This window comes from Lagopus leucura, unplaced genomic scaffold, assembly GCF_019238085.1.
Source record: "Lagopus leucura isolate 7727_CA_CO unplaced genomic scaffold, USGS_WTPT01 Super-Scaffold_100081, whole genome shotgun sequence".
In the NCBI taxonomy this organism is placed as follows: Eukaryota; Metazoa; Chordata; class Aves; order Galliformes; family Phasianidae; genus Lagopus; species Lagopus leucura.
This window is the reverse complement of record NW_024962317.1, coordinates 148,133-165,341: the sequence shown is the minus strand read 5'-3', so window position 1 is coordinate 165,341 and position 17,209 is coordinate 148,133. Positions and strand designations below refer to the sequence as shown.

The 17,209-nt window shown below is 55.3% G+C and overlaps 2 protein-coding genes across 5 annotated transcripts; both read left to right on the top strand.

The window, feature by feature from the left end:
• The first annotated feature begins 483 nt into the window (after positions 1 to 483).
• On the top strand, positions 484 to 11,885 carry CERS1 (ceramide synthase 1). Of its 4 annotated transcripts, none has more exons than XM_042887333.1 (7): positions 484 to 584; positions 8,174 to 8,333; positions 8,864 to 9,044; positions 9,409 to 9,570; positions 10,490 to 10,637; positions 11,184 to 11,332; positions 11,798 to 11,885. In XM_042887333.1, the coding sequence occupies exons 2-7, from the start codon at positions 8,219 to 8,221 to the stop codon at positions 11,838 to 11,840; spliced, it is 798 nt and encodes a 265-aa protein (XP_042743267.1). In that variant the 5' UTR covers positions 484 to 584; positions 8,174 to 8,218; the 3' UTR covers positions 11,841 to 11,885. The 4 variants fall into 4 exon arrangements, with proteins under 4 accessions (XP_042743267.1, XP_042743269.1, XP_042743268.1 ...); XM_042887335.1 differs by lacking the exon at positions 484 to 584 and adding an exon at positions 634 to 651; XM_042887334.1 differs by lacking the exon at positions 484 to 584 and adding an exon at positions 714 to 1,001.
• Positions 11,886 to 13,661: 1,776 nt separating this feature from the next.
• GDF1 (growth differentiation factor 1) lies at positions 13,662 to 17,180 on the top strand. Its single transcript, XM_042887330.1, has 2 exons — positions 13,662 to 13,947; positions 14,623 to 17,180. The coding sequence occupies exons 1-2, from the start codon at positions 13,662 to 13,664 to the stop codon at positions 15,450 to 15,452; spliced, it is 1,116 nt and encodes a 371-aa protein (XP_042743264.1). The 3' UTR covers positions 15,453 to 17,180.
• The last annotated feature ends 29 nt before the right edge of the window (positions 17,181 to 17,209 follow it).

Here is a 17,209-nt window from a genome sequence, read left to right as displayed (position 1 = left end):
TGGACTCCTGTGCAGCATTTCAGGCTGCCTTTTGTGTCGAGATACGAGGAGCAGATGTCCATCTGGAACCCTCAGCGGGGCCTCCTGAGCTGCAATGTTTGATTTATCTTCTGAATTATCTTTTGGAAAACGTTTTCGGGAGAGGGAGAAGAGGGGGTTTATGCTACACTGCAAACGGTCTGAGTGGCGTTTCCTTTGTGCCCACCTCGCAGCCATTGCTCTGAAAGAGCTCATTGTCTCTTGCCTTGGCTTGTTTAGCAAGCAGCTCTTTTCAGTGAGGGGTTTTATTCGTGGTCCAGTCTTGAATGAATGTTTCCTTTGTGGAGCTGTCTGAGCGAGATGTGAAAGGGGCTTGTGTGCTCAGGGCAGCCATTGCCCACTTGATGGGCCATGATAAATTGACTTAAAAATGTAAACAATAAAAGCAAGTGGCGGAGAAGGAGCCAACCCTGTCAGTGTGAGAATAGGGGAATGTGTTGTTCAGACCTGTGAGAGGAATGAGTTTGTGTTTTCTCTTTGCTGCCCGGGACCAATTAGAGAAGTTCCAAAGAACCTGAAGGCAGAATGAATCTCCCAGAACGGCGGTGGGACTTTCAGATGGCTTAAAACTCCTATTTCTTCAACTTACAATTCCACAGATGGGTTTTCTGTGTATGAGTGATCATTTGTCTGTCTCTGCTAACAGGGAGCCTTACTGCTGCACTTGAGGTTGTCATTGAGGTGCATTGGGCACCAATTGCTGCTCCATGGCTGATGCACAGCACAGCTGTGCTGCTCCAATGCATTGCTCTGAGGTTCCTGTGCTGCCTCAGCACGGAGAGAATTTGTGCCAGCATTTCAGGAGAACCTTCATCTTAAACCTTGCAAAGCAAACGTTTGAGCTGTGGATGGCGATTGATTTGACTGCTTTTAATTGTGAGCTCCTTGCTGATGAGATTTCTGCTGTATGAACAGCGGCGTGTGCTGGAACGCAGGCTGCCCAACTCGGGAGGAGGTGCTCGGTAAGGGCTGGCATAAGGGCTGGCCCCGAGGCAGGGTTTGCATTTCTCCAGGTGCATCTCCTTATCCCACAGCCTTTTGATCCGCGGCCGAACTTCGGCACCTGTTGTAACCGTGACGGGGTGGTGGGAACGAGCGAGGAGAGGAGAAAGAGGACAAATTCCTGCTGTGCGAGGCTTTTGCGAGACCGGTGGAACAGAGGGAAGCGCGGAGAATCGTTTACAGAATAATAATGAGTGGACGTAAGGATGTTGAACGCGGAGGGCTCTGCAGGGTGGCGTCGCCGGGCTGCTGACGGCATCCTGCAGGGCACAGCTGCTCCCGCCGCCCCGTCACGAGGTGCCATCTGAAATCCCGGTGTTTTTACCGGCGGGTCTTGCTGTCGCCGTGCCCGCTGTCGGGGCCCATCGTTCGAGAGAGCGATCGCGTCGCTTTCCGCGTTAGAAATTCCAGCGTAGCTTCATTCAGCTCGCTGCCAGGCCCCCGATGAGCCGCCGCTCATTAGCAGGCACCGGCCGGAGCGCGGAGGCTCCTCCCGTGGGCGGCTCCATGGCCCGGTAACGGCGGGGGCCTGGGGGGGGGGGCCGGGCCGACCCGCTCTGCGCGGAGCCTGCGCGGTGCCGCCGGGCACGGCGGGGCGATGGGCGAGCGACGCTGAGCGCCATGCGGGGCTCCGAGCCCATGCCCGGCTACGGGCAGCTGCTGCGGCGCGGATACGGCAGCCTGGCGGCGGCCGCGCGGGGCTGCGCAGACTGCGGCTGGGAGCTGTCGAGGAGGACGTGGGCCGAGAACGCGCACCTGCGCTGGGGAGAAGTGCTGCTGTGCGGGCTGTGCGCGCTGGGTTGGACCGTGCTGCGCCGCGCCGCCGCCCGCCGCGTCTTTCGGGTCAGTACCGCGGGATGCGGGAGGGCTCCGGTCCTCCTTTCCCGGGGCTGCGGCTCGTTCCGATGCCCTGCCCTGAGGTTAAACCCCGCGGGGTGCGCGGCTGAGCGCCTCTCCCGCTGCGGTCGAATCCTCCTTGCGCAGAGCGGCCGCTCCTCGCCCCGCAGGGCTCCATCCCGAGCTCGTCGCGCAGAGAAGCGTGCTGTTCTTCTAGGGAGCTCGGGTGGTTTGTGTGGGAAAAATCCGTCCCCCGGGGCCGCGTGCCGTGAGGGGGCATTGCGGTCCCGCCCCGGGCAGCATCCTGCAGGGCAGAGCGTCACCGGAGGGCCGGGGGTCCCGTTGCACGGGAGAGCTCTATCCGCGCTGTGTAACGGGGTCGGGTAGGGGGCCGGGGATTATTTCTTGCAGGTGCTTAAAGGGCCGGGCCACATTTCTCAGCATCAGCTGCAGTTTGCGTGAAAAATGTCCTTCCCCGCTTTCCTTCCCTGGCGCGGCGGTGGGGTTGGCTGCGTGCTGCAGTGCTGGGCTGACCTTCAGAGCTGGGGATGCAGGGTGCTTGCATGCAGCTTGCTCAGCCTCCGGGTGGGTTTGCTGACCATCATCCCCGTTAGTGTGGTGCTTTGTGAGGAACAGAATGAACAGGACTTCCCTGAGAATGAAGAACAGTCCCGTTTAATTTTATTTTATTTCTTATTTTTTGCTGTGGAAAGCATCCGTAATGAATTGAGCCCTACTGCTTCCTTTCTGATGCTGTCCCAGCAGTAGCAATTTCTTCTTCTCTGCCTTCCCAGAGAGGTGCTGTTGCTCTGCAGTGCCGTTCCTGCAGCCTTGAGAGGATTGCAGCAGCAGAACTAACGCAGGCGTTGCGTGTTGGGTCAGGTGGGAGTCCTCAGCTCTCAGCTGTTTTCTCATCTCCCGGGAGCACAGCAGCACACAGCCTGGAGCAGTGATGGGAGCGCAGGGCTCCTTGTGCCTGCGTGGGCCAGGCCGTGCGCCCTGGGGAAATCACTTCCTTCAGAAACTGTTTCAGAGATTGAAGAGAGCTACCTTGCATCCTGCAATTAGGCCATCAGGACTTACGTTGCTGAGGCCTCCAAAGCAGCTCTGCTTTTGCTTTTCAGAGTTGCTTTTGCTTATCCAGTGGAGCTGGAGCCTGACCTTGTGCGAAGTTCCAGTCCAAGGCCTCTGGAGCCATTGGAAGCTGATGGTTAGGCAAGGTGTCAGTGATAATGGGCTGGCTTTCTGTGCAGGGCTGTTTCCCCTCATTCCCTGCAGCCCCGTCTGCCTGGGGCTGCTGCTGGGATGCACCCAGTGCCTGGGAGCTCTGGGCTGGAGGTGATGATAGGTCTGCTGTAACAAACGGGGTGTGTTCCCTTCATGCTCCAGTTTCTCCTCATTAAAAGGCCCAGCTTTACAGAGCGAGCAGTAATCAGAGTGTGAAAAAAGCTCTTGGAGCTGTGCAGTTCTCTCCGTGCCCTCGGAGGACACTTGGCAGTGTGCACCAATGCTGAGGTATTGTTCCCAGGGAGAAGTGGGTCATGTTTGTAATTGCAGAGGAGCAAGGAGGGTTCATCAGAGCCAGTTCTTGTGGCTACGCCTGCGTCTGCTGCAGGGGTGAGCGGGTGTGAGATAGCATCAGTTTCCTCCCAGCGGAGAGGTGGAGGGGTGGCAGCAGTGAGAGACAACTGTGTGTGTATTTACTTCCAATTGAAGAACTTGAAGCATTTCTCTATTTGTTCTGCTGGACTTAGTATGGGAAGAGCTGGAGACTGCGGCTGTCCTCACCAGCCTTTGGCAGGTTTTATGAGGCAGGTTTGTACTGCGTGCCTCCTGCGTGGGCAGCGGGGCATCCAGCAAGAGGCTTCCTCACTTGGGGAAAAGTCAGTGAGAAAGTAAAACCCTCTTGCTTAACACTGGGAGGAAACTTGTCCCACGTTCAGGACTGCCTCCCAGTGCAGACTCAGAGCATCCTTCCTCCTTTTGAATGCCTTCACGTTCCCTGCAAGAACTGAAATACAGTTATGAAAATGAATGCACTCTGTGTCCGGAGAATGCTACTTTCCTGCGTGCTGCTTATAAATAATAGATCTTGCAGCTTGAATTGTAACTCTGTGTCTGCAGAGGAAGTGACTCTTACCGTGAGACCTTGAAGCCTGAACCACGCCGTGCATCTCACTTTGCTCTGGCCGCTCCTCTGTGAGACGAGTGCCTTAAAGCCATGCACCTCTTCCTGTGCTATTTGCATTGCCCCACTTTTCTCGGGGGGAGCAGCAGGGCAGCGGTTTTGTTTCTCACCACAGCAGCATTTAACCTTTGTCACGAAACATCTGACCGTCGGATTGAAGAAGCAGTGGAGTCTGTGTGTGATGGGAGGGGGCTGGTTAGGGTTTGAGAGCGTGTGCTTCTCACCCATTGAAACTGCTGGGTCTGTGTGTTAGAGGTGGTTTTCCCATCATCCTTAGAGCAAAGACAATTTTTGCCTGTTGTTTCTTTTTCACAGGATCCTTGCTTGGTGTGAAAATGGAAAAGAGTTGTTTTGGTGTAGGAAGGATCCCAAGTAGCTGAGCAAATGTGGATTAGCAGACAGGGAGAGTCCCCGACGGCTGGTGTGTGGAGTGGCTGCAGGCACTCTGAGAGTTGGGTTAAAGAGCAGCAACCTGAGCATCCCTGTGTGAGCTGAGCATCCGCAGGGCAGCTGACAGCCAAGTGCATTCTGTTCTGAATGAAAGCTCCAGTTCTGCCTCTGAATCTGGTGGCTGTCAGGTACCCCCTGCTGCCTTTTCTCTGCAGTGGGTGAATGTTTTCTGTTTTAGGCCCACTAATCAGCTTGCTGCCTCGCTGGCGTAATTTGTAGGACGTTGCAGTGTCTTCTGCAAGGAGAAGTATTTTGCACATTGGAAAATGGCTCTGAAAACAGAGTTTCTAGAGAAGTGCTACCGTATCGTCTCAGCGCTGATGTGGAAGCTGGAAAGCAATGCTCCCTCTTCTCCCTCTCAGTGATTTATGTAACTTCTCTCCATTTTACAGTATTGTCAAGGCTTGGTTCTTTTCCAAACCCCAGAACAGGGCATGTGAATTGAAGGGAACAATTGCTGTCCCAAAACCCACTGCCCAGAGCAGCCCTTGCTGCTGGCTCTTCCGCACCCACCTCCCCGGCTCATCCCACTGCGCTCTGCTCAGCATTTGAAGCACAAACTGTGGCAGCTCGAGGGGGGAACCACAACAATGGGCCTTTTCTTCACTCTGGGAGCGAAGCCGCAGGTCTCCAAGCGGGGGCTGCCCTCCCCGTGCTGCTGTGTCAGCACTCAGGCATGAGAAGGTTATTCAGCCCCCGCAGCACCCTGTTGGCAGCTGTGTTGGGTCTCCAGAGAGTGTCTGCTATTGCTTTTCTCTCCATGGGGGAAATTTGACTGCTTGCAGAGGAACCGAGGAAGAAATAATGTCTTTTGGCTTGCTGCAATTGTCACAGTGCGTTTCATCACATTTATCTGGGAAGTGTTGTCCAGAGCCCAGCCCAGCTTCCCAGTGCCTTTGCTGAGAAACCGAGGTGCTGAGAGGCTGTAACAAGCTGTGATTCATAACCTGTCGCTGCAAACCTGCCAGGTTGCTGGGAGGACTCCTGTCCTGCTGCTGTAGCTGCCCGCAGATTTAAGGGGATGCTCTGCTTTTCTCCAGTGCCCCAGGCTGCAGGAGGGGTGTGAGTGTGTTTGGCTTCTTCTCTGAGTATGTATTTTTTGACACTTCTCTGGAGCTGTGGGCAGCAGCAGTTTCCATTTGGTTTTTCTTTCCCTCCAGCTCCAAGCTGCTCTCACAGTGCTCTCACCCGCTGCTGTGCTCTTTCCCAGTCCCCAGGTTGTGCCAGGCAGTGCGGGGGAGCTGGCGCAGCCCTCCCACCCTGTTTCCCATTAATTTTACAAGTGAATCAGAAGGTTCTTGTGAAGGTTTGTGTGGGAGTATCGTGGAGGAGGTAGGAAGAGCCGGTCGTCCTTTAAGAGCAGCCCTATTACATCACTTGCCAAGAGCTTTGGGCTCTTTCAGCCGGAGCCAGATCCACTGCTCCAGCAGCAGCACCCGTTGCCCTTAGCAACAGGCATCTCCGTGCTGTTGCCATGGGGACGACAGCTGGGTAGCAGGAGGGCATCTCTTGCCTTGCGCATCTCCTACCTCACACGTCTCCTGCCCTGAGGACAGGTTTGCCAGGTTTGCTTCACTGTTACAACCTCTGCCAAGGGCCCGAGCCTCCAGAAACGGCTGGCCCAGCAGGATGTGCTGAGTGATAACCCTTGTCCTCAGCTCTGCCTGCCTGGAATAGAAATGGTATGGTAATGGTAGTCGCCTTCACCCTTTTCAGGTGGGGAACTGAGGTGCAGAGATGCAGCTGAGTGACTTGGCTGGTGACTGACAGCACTGCTGCAACGGGGTCGTGGGGTTGAGCCCTATGTCCTAAATCCAGTCCCTAATGAAGAGCACAGGAGTGGCAAAGGTCTGCCTTGGCAAAGCGTTGAGCTGCCCCCGCAGCTGAGCTGCTTCTCTGCTCCACTTTATGGAGATACAAATAATTCATGCTTTCTGGGCTCGGGACTTTCTGTCTCTGCATTATTCATTCACCCTTCAAGCTTCCTTCTCTTTTTCCTGTCGTGGCTCCTGTTGGAAGAAGCTTTGGCAGCAGTGTGTTCTCAGCCACGCTGTGAATGCAGGATGCACAGGGAGGCCGGCGCTGCCCCTCTTTGGCTGCAGGGGCTGTGGGCAGCTTGGCAGAGCGTTTGGGGCTGCTGCTTCCAGGTTGGAATTTCCCAGCGCTGCTCTCAGCTCAGAACAAAGCACTTTTAGACCGAGAGTGGAGTCCTTTGAAAGCCTGACACAGAGAAGGGCTAAAAGCCAGGCGGGCCTCTGCCTGGGGACAGCTGGAGCCTTAATATAGCCTTTGAGCATCAAGGAGCCAGGCGCGGGCTGCAGAAAGTGCTGACCTGGGGCAGGGTATGGTTACTTTGCAAGCGTTTTGTTTTCATCTCTGGCTTATCTCTCCCAGTGGAGCTCCCCCACCCGGGGCCTCGGGGTGTGTTATCTGTTTCAGGAGAGGCAATTCCTGCTGGACGCTGAGTGATGCTCTGCTGCAGCCGGGTGGAGGCTGCTGGGACTGGTAGGGCCCTGTCAGTCTCATGATTAGAAGCAGAGATGGTGTCTGGTGTTGCTCAGCTGCCACTGAGGGAAAACATCAGCGCTGAGAGCCATGGCTGAGCTGAGGGCGCTCGCTCATCCTGCGGAGCGCTGATGATCTGAGCCGGAGCAGCTCATGCTATCCTTCATTTTGCTCCTGGGGAGCTGAGCTGTTTAATGCTGGAGCTTTGCTTTCATTGTGATTTCTGAGCAGCCCCCGGCCCCTCGCTCTCTTGCTGTTGCAAAGTGTGAGTATCAAAAATCAGGTGCACTACTCATCATCCTCAGCATCGTGGGGAACTTGAAGTGAGAAAGTTTCATTCTTAATAGAACGAGCGATCCACTGAGCTGCTCGTCCTCTCCCTCATCACTTTGGCCATATTTGGGGAGGCTTTGCCTCCTGTCTCTGAGTCCTGACCAGCAGGAAGGGTGCTGCAAACCACAGGAGTGAAAAACAAGCCAGCTGTGGGTGAGCCTGGGGTGAGGGAGCAGGAGGAGCAGCCCTTACACACACGTTACATGCAGAGTTGCTCCCTCCGGTGCTGGCTGTGCAGGAGGATGCTGTGCCCCGCTGCTTGGAAAGCAGCAGCAGCAGCTGTGTTCAGGACTCAGCAGAACCATCACTTCCTCCCTTGAAAGGTTCTTTTCTGGGACCTGGCAGCACTGCAAAGTCCAAATGCGTAGGGTGGTATTGTTAGAGCTTCCTCTTCTGGATTTCCTTATGCAGATGGGACTTGATTTTATTACAGTTGTATTGATTCTGTTCTGCAAAAGCAAGCTGTGGTCAGCCCTGCTCCTGGAGCCAGGGTGATGGAGTGATGCCCAGACCCTGGGATGCGTGCTGTAGATTTCCTCCTTCTCTGCAAGGCTCTGCTTTTGCAGCTTTCCAATGTGGCCAAGGCAGAGTGGATGAATCTCCAACTTTGCATTTTTCCCCGCTTTAGGCTCTTTCTCAGGCCTCGTAGCTCAAGCTGTAAAGAAAGCCAAAATAATGAGACTCACGTCCTTGGTTTTGTCCTCTTTGGCAGTGCCTGCAGAGTGCAGTGTTGGAGTCCCTTTGGGATTCTGTGAGCTCTGTGCTGGGCTCCTCGGGGTCTCCTTGCCGTGTGGTGACACTTCTCCCTTCTCCTTACAGCCCTTCGGTGAGTGGTGCAAGCTGCAGCCAAAAGATGCTGCCAAGATGCCTGAGAGTGCCTGGAAGCTGCTTTTCTACACAATATCCTGGTCCTATGGCTGCTACCTGCTGTTCTTCACTGACTACCCCTTCTTCTACGACCCACCGTCCGTTTTTTATGGTACAGTAAGAGTCAGGGAGAAGGGGGTGTGCAGTAGGATGTTCAGGTTCATAGGAAACCTGGGTTGAACAAGGGAACTGAAGTTGGTGGGAGAGAAATTCTCAGACCAAGCCTCCACATTAACTTTTCTGTGATGATTTTAGTGCAGAACAGAGCGCCTCTATTACTTTGTTACAGAGAGGGTGTCACCTAGTGGCTGTTGCAGACAGCAGGGTCTGGGTTTTGGCTACGGAGCAAAGAGGGGTTGAGGAGTTAAGAGAAGGAGGGAAGTAAATCAGGGCTTCTGCCCTACGTCCCTGAGTGGGAATGGGTCTGATGCCAGAGGAGGAGTCTGGGAGCCAGGATGCCTGGGTCCTCTTCCAGAATTCACCTCGTTTTCATCTGGGAAGTCCTGAGTGGAAGCTGAGCACAGCAAAGTGCTGACAGGCGCCCAGGGCAGCTCTGCTGCTGTTGGCTCCTGGCTGTTTGCTCTCCTCTGTGATGCTGATGAAGGCTCTGGATTCACCCTGGGTGTCTTTCTCCCATTTTAGACTGGAAGAAGGGCATGGATGTGCCCACGGACATCGCTATCGCCTACCTGTTGCAGTGCAGCTTCTATGGGCACTCCATCTATGCCACTGCCTACATGGACACGTGGCGCAAGGACTCTGTTGTCATGCTGCTCCACCACGTGGTTGCTCTGACCCTTATAGCCTTCTCCTACGCTTTCAGGTGAGGGCCTTGGCTGTCGTGCTGCCCCCCGTGCTGTACCTGTGCCAGCCTTGGGCAGCGTGCAGCAAAGGCTGTGGCTTTTCTGTGCTCCCATGCATCTCCTGTGTACTGAGAGACTCACCCAGGGCCGGCACAGATTCTTCCCACCTCTAACCCTGCACTCCCACAGCAATCCCAGTGCTCACAAACCGTTGCATAGTGCAGACCTGCCCTGCAGCCTGCTGCCACGCTGTGCCTTCCCAGGCCTCGTTCTGTGCTATTCACAGAGCCCAGCTGCTTATGGTGCGGGGGGCGATGTGTGCTGTGTGCTGACGCAGACCTGGTGGTCCACATCTCCCTCCCTCCCTGTTCCCCTTTCCTGTAGGTACCACAACGTGGGCATCCTCGTGCTCTTCCTGCATGATATTAATGACGTGCAGCTGGAATTCACTAAGCTCAATGTCTACTTCAAGCACCGGGGGGGTGTCTACCATCGGCTCAACGACATCATCTCCAACATTGGCTGCCTCACCTTCAGTGTCAGCTGGTGAGTTTGTCTGCCTACCCAGCCCTGATCCCACTTCCAGCTATCCTTGCCAGCTTTTGCAGTCCCCCTGGTGCCCCGGGGTACAGCCTGCTGGGTGTGTGTGCATGGGAACGAGTTGTTTCTATAAACTATTTGGGAAGAGGTTCCTGCAGAGCCTGACCCCATGCTGGGCTTGGAATCCTTCTGTAGTCACTTTGCCGTCTGTCACCACAGAAGTGCCTGTGAAATTTTGCTTGCAGCATGACAAATGACCCCAGGGGAGGAGGAGCTGTTCCCATTTTCCCACTCATTTGGTTTTAGCATTAATAAACAATTTTTGTGGGTTGTTTTTTTTTTTTTCTTCTTTTTCTTTTTTATTTTTTTGAAGAAGCAAATGGGATGTGGGCCTCAGATCCCAGCCCTGCTGCTCCTCCTGGGGAAAGGCAGGAGAGAAAGATGAAGAGCAGAGATAAATTACTCACAGGTTGTCACTCCTGGTGCATCCCTTTGTCTCCTTCCTCCCTCTCTGCAGGCTTCTCTGAAAAGGAGAGGTGGCAACAGGAGCGATTGATATGAGGGGGAGGAGAACAAGGAAGGTTTTGAGTGATAAACAAGGGATGCACAGAACTAAGAAAACCTTCCAGCTGTAATCCTCTGCTGTGCCCCCATCCAGCTGAGAAAATCTGCACTGTAGAATTGCCTCTACTCTGAGAAAGCCATTTCTCAGCCTGGTGCTGGTGCTCAGCCTGTGGCAATAGTACCCTCACTGATGTACCTGCGTGTGTGAAGTCTCAGAACCAGGCCTTTAAACCCAAATCAGATGCCAGGGGCTGGGACTGCTGGCTGCGAGAGAAATTGACAAGGGAGGCTGTGCTGGAGGCAGCTGCTCTGGGAATCCCTGGGGGCCATTAATCCCACCCTGCTCCCTCTGCCCTGGCAGGTTTTGGTTCCGTCTCTACTGGTTTCCCCTCAAGGTGCTCTACGCCACTTGCTACTCCAGCCTCCAGTCGGTTCCTAATATCCCCTTCTATTTCTTCTTCAATGCTCTGCTCCTTGTCCTCACTCTGATGAACATCTACTGGTTTCTGGTGAGTAGGGGAAGCTCAGCCACCCCTGCGCTGCCTCTCCTGCCTCAGCTGCTGCTGTGCAATGCTTGCTGCCTGCCTCTCCAGGGTGGCTGTGGGAGCTGCAGGCATGGGGGAAGCGTGGGGTTTGAGAGGGGAGGGAGGAGGGCAGCGCCCAGAGGGCTTCTTGGTGCTGGAATGGAGAATGTCTCAGCCCAGGGATCCAGGGGAAGGGATTGTAACAGACTGTCATTGCCCCGGGGGCTCCTTGGCACTGGAGCAGGTGGGAATGTGACACAGGGACACAGGCACAAAAGCCATGGCATCTCCTGAAGTTCTGGGGGAGGGGTGAGGCTGAACCCTGGGCTGGGCTGGGTGGCAGCTGCATCCATTGGGGGTGATGAAATCAGTCAAAATGGCATTTGTAGGAGCTTTGGCCACCCCTATGGGAGCTGCTGAAGGGGCTGAAGGCAGCAGAGGAACTCCCCATGCTGCAGATGGGATGGAGTGGGGCTGGGTGGAACAGCTCTGGGCCTGGGGTTGTGGCTGATGGTGCCTTTCCCCCTGCAGTACATCGTCCTGTTTGTGGCCAAGGTGCTGATGGGGCAGGTGCACGAGGTGAATGACGTGCGTGAGTACGATGTGGAGGACAGCAAGAAAACCACAGCGGGCAAGAAGAAAGAGAGTGGGCTCCAGCTGCCCAATGCTCTGAAAGAAGGGTGCGTGGGCAGGGGTGGGGACATGGGCAGCACCTCTGGGTTGGGAGAAGGGAAGATGCCGTGGAGCAGCATTCAAAGCATCCACCGCTGGGCTGGAAAAGAGAAGGATGTCTTGATGCAGAGTGTAAAAAATAGCTGCAGGGATCAGGAAGAACTTTGTGTCTCCACATCCCAGCACTGTGGTGTGTCTGTCCACCTTTGTCCCACGAATCCTCACCTTTCCCTTCCCCTCCTCACCAGCAGAACTGGCTCTGTGTGTGACACTGCTCCCCCTGAGCAGCATCTGCTGTTTGTGTGGAGCACAAAGTCAGGTGAGCTGCCGGATCCCGTAAAGCAGGTCTGACTCATGGGACCAGCCTCAAAACGCCTGCATGAGATGGCAGATCAGCAGTGATGTGTGAGAGTAAGGGAAGGACAGTCAGTGCAGAGGCCCAAGCTCATTGTCTGCTGTGCTCTCATTCACAGGATGCACCTGAAGAACGGACTTGTGAAAGACAAGCGGTTATAAGAGCGTGGCTGCTGCAGCCTGGCTGGATCTGGGGACTGAGCCAGGACCCTACGCTCAATCCCAGCAAATGAAAGGCACAAGAAGAGCTTAATCCCCAACGCCCCTTCATCCCCTGCCTGGAGCCGGGGAAGAGATGCCACTGATGGAACGGGCCCCTGCCAGGCCTTGCCTGTGACCAGGCTTCACCTGATGCTGTGTACTTTCTGTAGCCTGTACGTGCTGGTTCAGTTGAGAGGGCAGTGGCTTTGCTGGTCCAGGTAGGATTTGGAGCTGGCTTTAGGTCCCCTGGTGCTTCCTCTCTCACTCCATCCATCCCTCAGCTATTCTCAGTCCCTTTGTGATTTCTCCTGTTGTTTGCATTGGCCCCTCCCCACCACTCTGCCTCAGCAGCACTGAAGGGTTCTCTGATGCAGTGTCAGGTGGGGAGGGGAATGTCCTCTCCCCGATTGGCACTGCAGTATCAGGCATAGGGAGCCCAAAGCCAGCTCTGCTCCTGGAGCCAGCAGGCAGCAGAGAGGTGAAGCAGTGCACTTCTGGGCCTTGCTGACCTGGAGGGGTCTCTAACTCAGAGATGTCTGTGCTTCTCTGGAGGCTGCAGCATGCAGCACAGTTCTCACGTGCAGGTCTTCCTGGAAACCCAGCCCTAGAGCATTATTCCAGCCCAGGATGAGGGCCAGGACATCTTGTTCGCTTAAAAAGCCCATGTAAGAGATATCTGCAGACTCTTGCCCAGCAACGTCTGCTTGCTTGAGTGAAGAGCAGTCAATCTCTGCTGCCTGTGCTGATTTTCCAGGCAGCGTTGACCCGAGCCTGGTGGGGTCTGGGGGCTGGGGCTGACCCAGCACAGAGCTCCCCCCGGCCGGAATCAGTGGGCAGTGGTGGGATACTGGATGCATCCGCTCCAGGCATCAGAGGTTGACTAATTATTATTATTTTTTTTTAATTTTATTTTTTACTGTTTGATCTCTTTATGTTGATTTGACTCACTGCTGCCATGTGAGCCTCAGGGAAACTGAAAGCAAAATGTGACTTTGGCTTGATGGAAACTGCCAAGCTGTGGCAGGATGCGTCACCTTGTAATTTCCTAGCAGAGTTTCAGAGGGCTCTATCTGTGTGCTTTAGTTTCTTGGCTTTTGAACTGGATTTGCAGGAAGGAGGAAAAGAAGGAAGCTGAATCTCAGTGTGTTGGAGTGCTGGGCACTGGCACTGCTTGGGTTGCAGCATTTGGTGTGTGTGTGCCTGAGTGGGGGGACCCTGTGTGGGAAGTGGGTGCTGGTTGCTGTCTGTGCACCTGGGCTGTGGGAGGATGGTGGGAGGTGGGAGCTGAAGGGCAGAGCTTGAAGATGTGCTGTGCTGGAAGTTAACAGCGTTTGGAGAGAAGTGTTAAACGCTGTGATTGAGGAGCTGATTGGGGAGGAGGCAGTGAGAGAAAGCCCGGACTGAGCAGCGTCTCCCCAGTCTGGGTGGAGTGGCCACCAGATCCGCCCTTCTCCAGGGCACGGGGAGCAGCTCGGCGTGCTGGCAGCATTGCTGCTGCGTGGAACTTCTTGTTGGACCTCAGTGGGGTGGAGATGCAGAAGGGGAGGGAGCTCTGAGCTGCTTTCCTGCCACAGCCTCAAAGGGTTAAAAGGCCCCGGGGAGTCTAGGGGGACCGTTCACACCCTCTGCCCAATCCTGGGAATCCCTGTGTGCTAATTGAGCACTAACGAGATCAAAGGCTCCCATCAGGCAATCATCACCCCCTGGCCCTGTCTTCAGTGCAGCTGGCAGTGGGTCCTGTGCACAGCGCTGCTCTTTGTCTGCGGTCAGGAAAGCGGAGTGATGTGGCCTCTCCCTGTGCGTGCCAGCTTTGGAGCTGGCCTCGCCTGGGCTCTCCTTACTGTGAGTCTGGGGATGGATTTAAGCTTACAGGAAAGTTTGCTGTTAAAATCCCTGGGTCTGAGCGTGAAGCCCAGCCCCAAAATCCCCATTCCGGTGCCATCCGTTCTCTGGCGGATCTTCCAGAAGAGAAAGAGCTCTCCTGCAACAAACAGAGACCCGGTGGACGGTTGTAGAGTGGAGGAGTTTAACGTCCCTGGGAACATCATCCGTGTCTTCGCTGATCAAGGTACAGAAATGCTGCCGTTTGAGTCCTGCCTTTTGAAAGCCTCTCTGTGGTCTGGGCTGGGAATGGCTGGGGGAGGACAGGGCAGCAGCCAGAAGTGGTTTCTGAGACCAGTCTTGCCTGTGTATGGTCTGATCTGTGAGCGTGTTGTAGGTAATGATGTTAGAGTTCAGGCTCCCAGCTTCGGGTGGAGGCAGATGCTCAGCAATCCTGCTGGGTCCTGTCCCCCTTCTCCTTTTGGTCCTCCTGCCTCGGGCTGCTCTGAGCCATTCCTTTACATGGCAGCTGCTTTGTCAATGCCATCCGCATCTCAAGGCACGATTGGGTTCTGTTGAGCTCAGATTTCCAGTGGAAATCTAGGGCTGGCTTTCACAGGCAGCTCGTCACTTCAGTCGGTTTGCTGCTATCCGCCCTCCTTTCCCTCCATCCTCTAACAACGCTTCTGCCCCGGGGGAGATGCTGACAGTTTTCTGCAGGCTGTGCTGTGGGGCTGATGGCCCCATCCCACGGCACTGTCATCTTGATCCAGCGGCTGTGGATGTGTAGAGCTGCCTGTCTCTGCTCTGCCCATCTTCCTCTTCGTGTGCAGCCAGGAGCTTGATCGACTACTGGGAGGCTGATCCTGCTCGCCATAAGGGGGTTCAGACACCGCCACCTCTATTTCTTCTTCTCCATCAGGCCACTTCATTCACAGCACACAGCCCCATCCGCTGCTGTGTCTGCAGAAGCGTCTGTACTTTAACCTCTCTGTGCTGGAGGAGGGTGAGCGCCTGACGATGGCTCAGCTGGAGCTCAAGTTCAGCCACAACTCGTACCACAGCCCCGGCCGGGGGCAGGGCTTTGAGCTGCGGCTGTACCACAGCTGCCAGGTGCCACTGAGGGGGATGCCGTCCCTGGAGCGAGGCCGCAAGCTGCTGGTGGAGCAGTCCTTCGCCCGCCTGCACAAGTCTCTGCTCTTCAACCTGAGCGATGTGGCAAAGGACTGGACAACTCACAGCAGGAACCTGGGCTTGATCCTGGAGATCGCGGTGAGCGGAGACGGAGCCTCGGCCCCGCTGAGCGCAGGGCCACAGGGCCTCTGTGCCGGCATCGACTCATTCCTGGATGCCTCTCTCCTGGTGGTGACCCTCAGCCAGCAGTGCGGGGCATCCAGGAGGAGGAGGAGCGCTTACAACGTCTCCGTCACACCGAGCAACCTCTGCAAGCCCCGGCGCCTTTACATCAGCTTCAGTGACGTCGGCTGGGAGAACTGGATCATCGCCCCGCAGGGCTACATGGCCAACTACTGCCTGGGCGAGTGCCCCTTCCCCCTGACAGCTGAGCTCAACAGCACCAACCACGCCATCCTGCAGACCATGGTGCACTCACTGGACCCGGAGGGGACACCCCAGCCCTGCTGCGTCCCCGTCAGGCTCTCCCCCATCTCCATCCTCTACTATGACAACAGTGACAACGTGGTGCTGAGGCACTACGAGGACATGGTGGTGGATGAGTGTGGCTGCAGATAGAGGAGAGGTTGTGGGTATGCGCCGTGGGGCACACGGAATGATTGATGGAATAAATCCAAGTGTGATAAATGCCCTCTGTGCTGGTGCTTAGGGAGTTTCAGACTGGGACAAGGAGGTCAGAGCTCCCCTCTGTGCTGCCTTCCTCACTTGCAGGCAGGGAGGAGGTCTGCATGATGGGATGGTGACAGGGCTGGTTTAGTGGTCGTGCTGTGCTGGGTGCCCTGAGGTGCTCTGTCAGAGCCTGCAGGTGGTGACGGGGTTATGATCAGGTCTGACCCTGGGTGCTGCTCAGCCATCCGCTGTGGGTGGCAGAGACACCAGGCTGGGAATCCCGGCCTCCTCTTGTGCCTGGCAGAGCAGCTGCTGCTGCTGGGCTTTGTTGTTTTCAGCTTTTTGCAGCTTAGGTGATGCAAAACGAAATGACAAATTTGAAGTGATGCTGGCAGGTTCAGCTGCAGCAGCTCTGGTCCAACTGCAGGAAGAGGTGTGGTGTCGTGACACGAGCTGTGTCGCGACTGAATCCCTTCCCTGGGGCACTGGAGGCTGTGGGACAGCGGTGCTTCTGCTTCACACCTGAGCTGCATGTTGGTGTACTTGGAGCTGAGTTCCTTCTAGCACTGCTTTTTGTTCAGCCCCCATTCACCTGTTGTGGAGGGTTTGTCTGCATCAGCCTCTGTGGAGCAGCACCGCAGGGGAGGCGCTGGGGCTGAGGAAGGACAGCAGAGGCACGCGGTGGCGTTTTGACCCCCCCGAGCTCCCTCTGCTGCAGCACAGCGCCAGTTCAGCTGGCTGAGTGAAGCAATGAGTGCACTGTGCAGCAGGCAGCAGCAGCTTTGCACAGCAGTATTACAACCCTCGTAATGCAGGCACCACGTTAATAACGCACATATGCTTTTGGGGGTTATTTGTCATTTATTTGGCTTTTAGGTTTTTTTAGTTGTTCTTTTTTTTTTGAGGATTTGGGGACAGATCTGCAGCTCTTGGCTGTGGTCCTCAGTCCAATGCAGCAGTTGCTCTCGCAGTGTTTAATGCCATGGCAGTGCTGTGTGCTGCCCTTCCAGCAGAGGCTTTCCTGGCACCGCTGCAGCTTTGCTGTTTTTTGGGGGTGGGGGAGCAGACAAGGAATCTGAGTTAACTTGAATTATTTTTTTTGAAATATGAGCCTGACAGCACAGCCTGGACTGTTTTTACTTTTTCTTTGTACCTGTGTTGTGTTGTCTCAAGATCTGATGAAGTATTGCTGAGTGCAGCTCCAAGGAAGCACTGAGGGTTTAAACCACTGCCGGAGCTGCAGAGGAGCATCTTCCTGCAGCACTGCCCTGCTGCCACTCCTGAAGCAGGCTGAGTAGTTGGAGAGCAGCCCTTAGCTGTAGCACTCACTTTCAGCTTCCCCCCAGCCAGCAGTAACCCCTAACATAGCGCAGAGAAAGCAGCGTCCACCACTGAAGGCTTTAAGAGCTTTGAGTGGGCCGTAACCCAGCAGGAGCCGTTTTCCTTCTCTCCCCATTAAAACAGGAGGGATTTACAAACCCCTCCTCTCCTTTTGGTGGCTGGAGCAGACTGAGGGATGCAGAGCTGTTGCTGGAGCCAGGCTGAGCACAGCTGAGCACCCACGCAGGATCTGCATTTGCTTCCCCCCGTCCGCTCTGCCCACCCCCCACTTTTGTACCAGTCCCTGTTTAAAGGAAGTAATAAACTTGAAGTTTCTACAATCATACCAAGTTTTAATGAATGGTGCATGGTTTCCTCATTGAAAG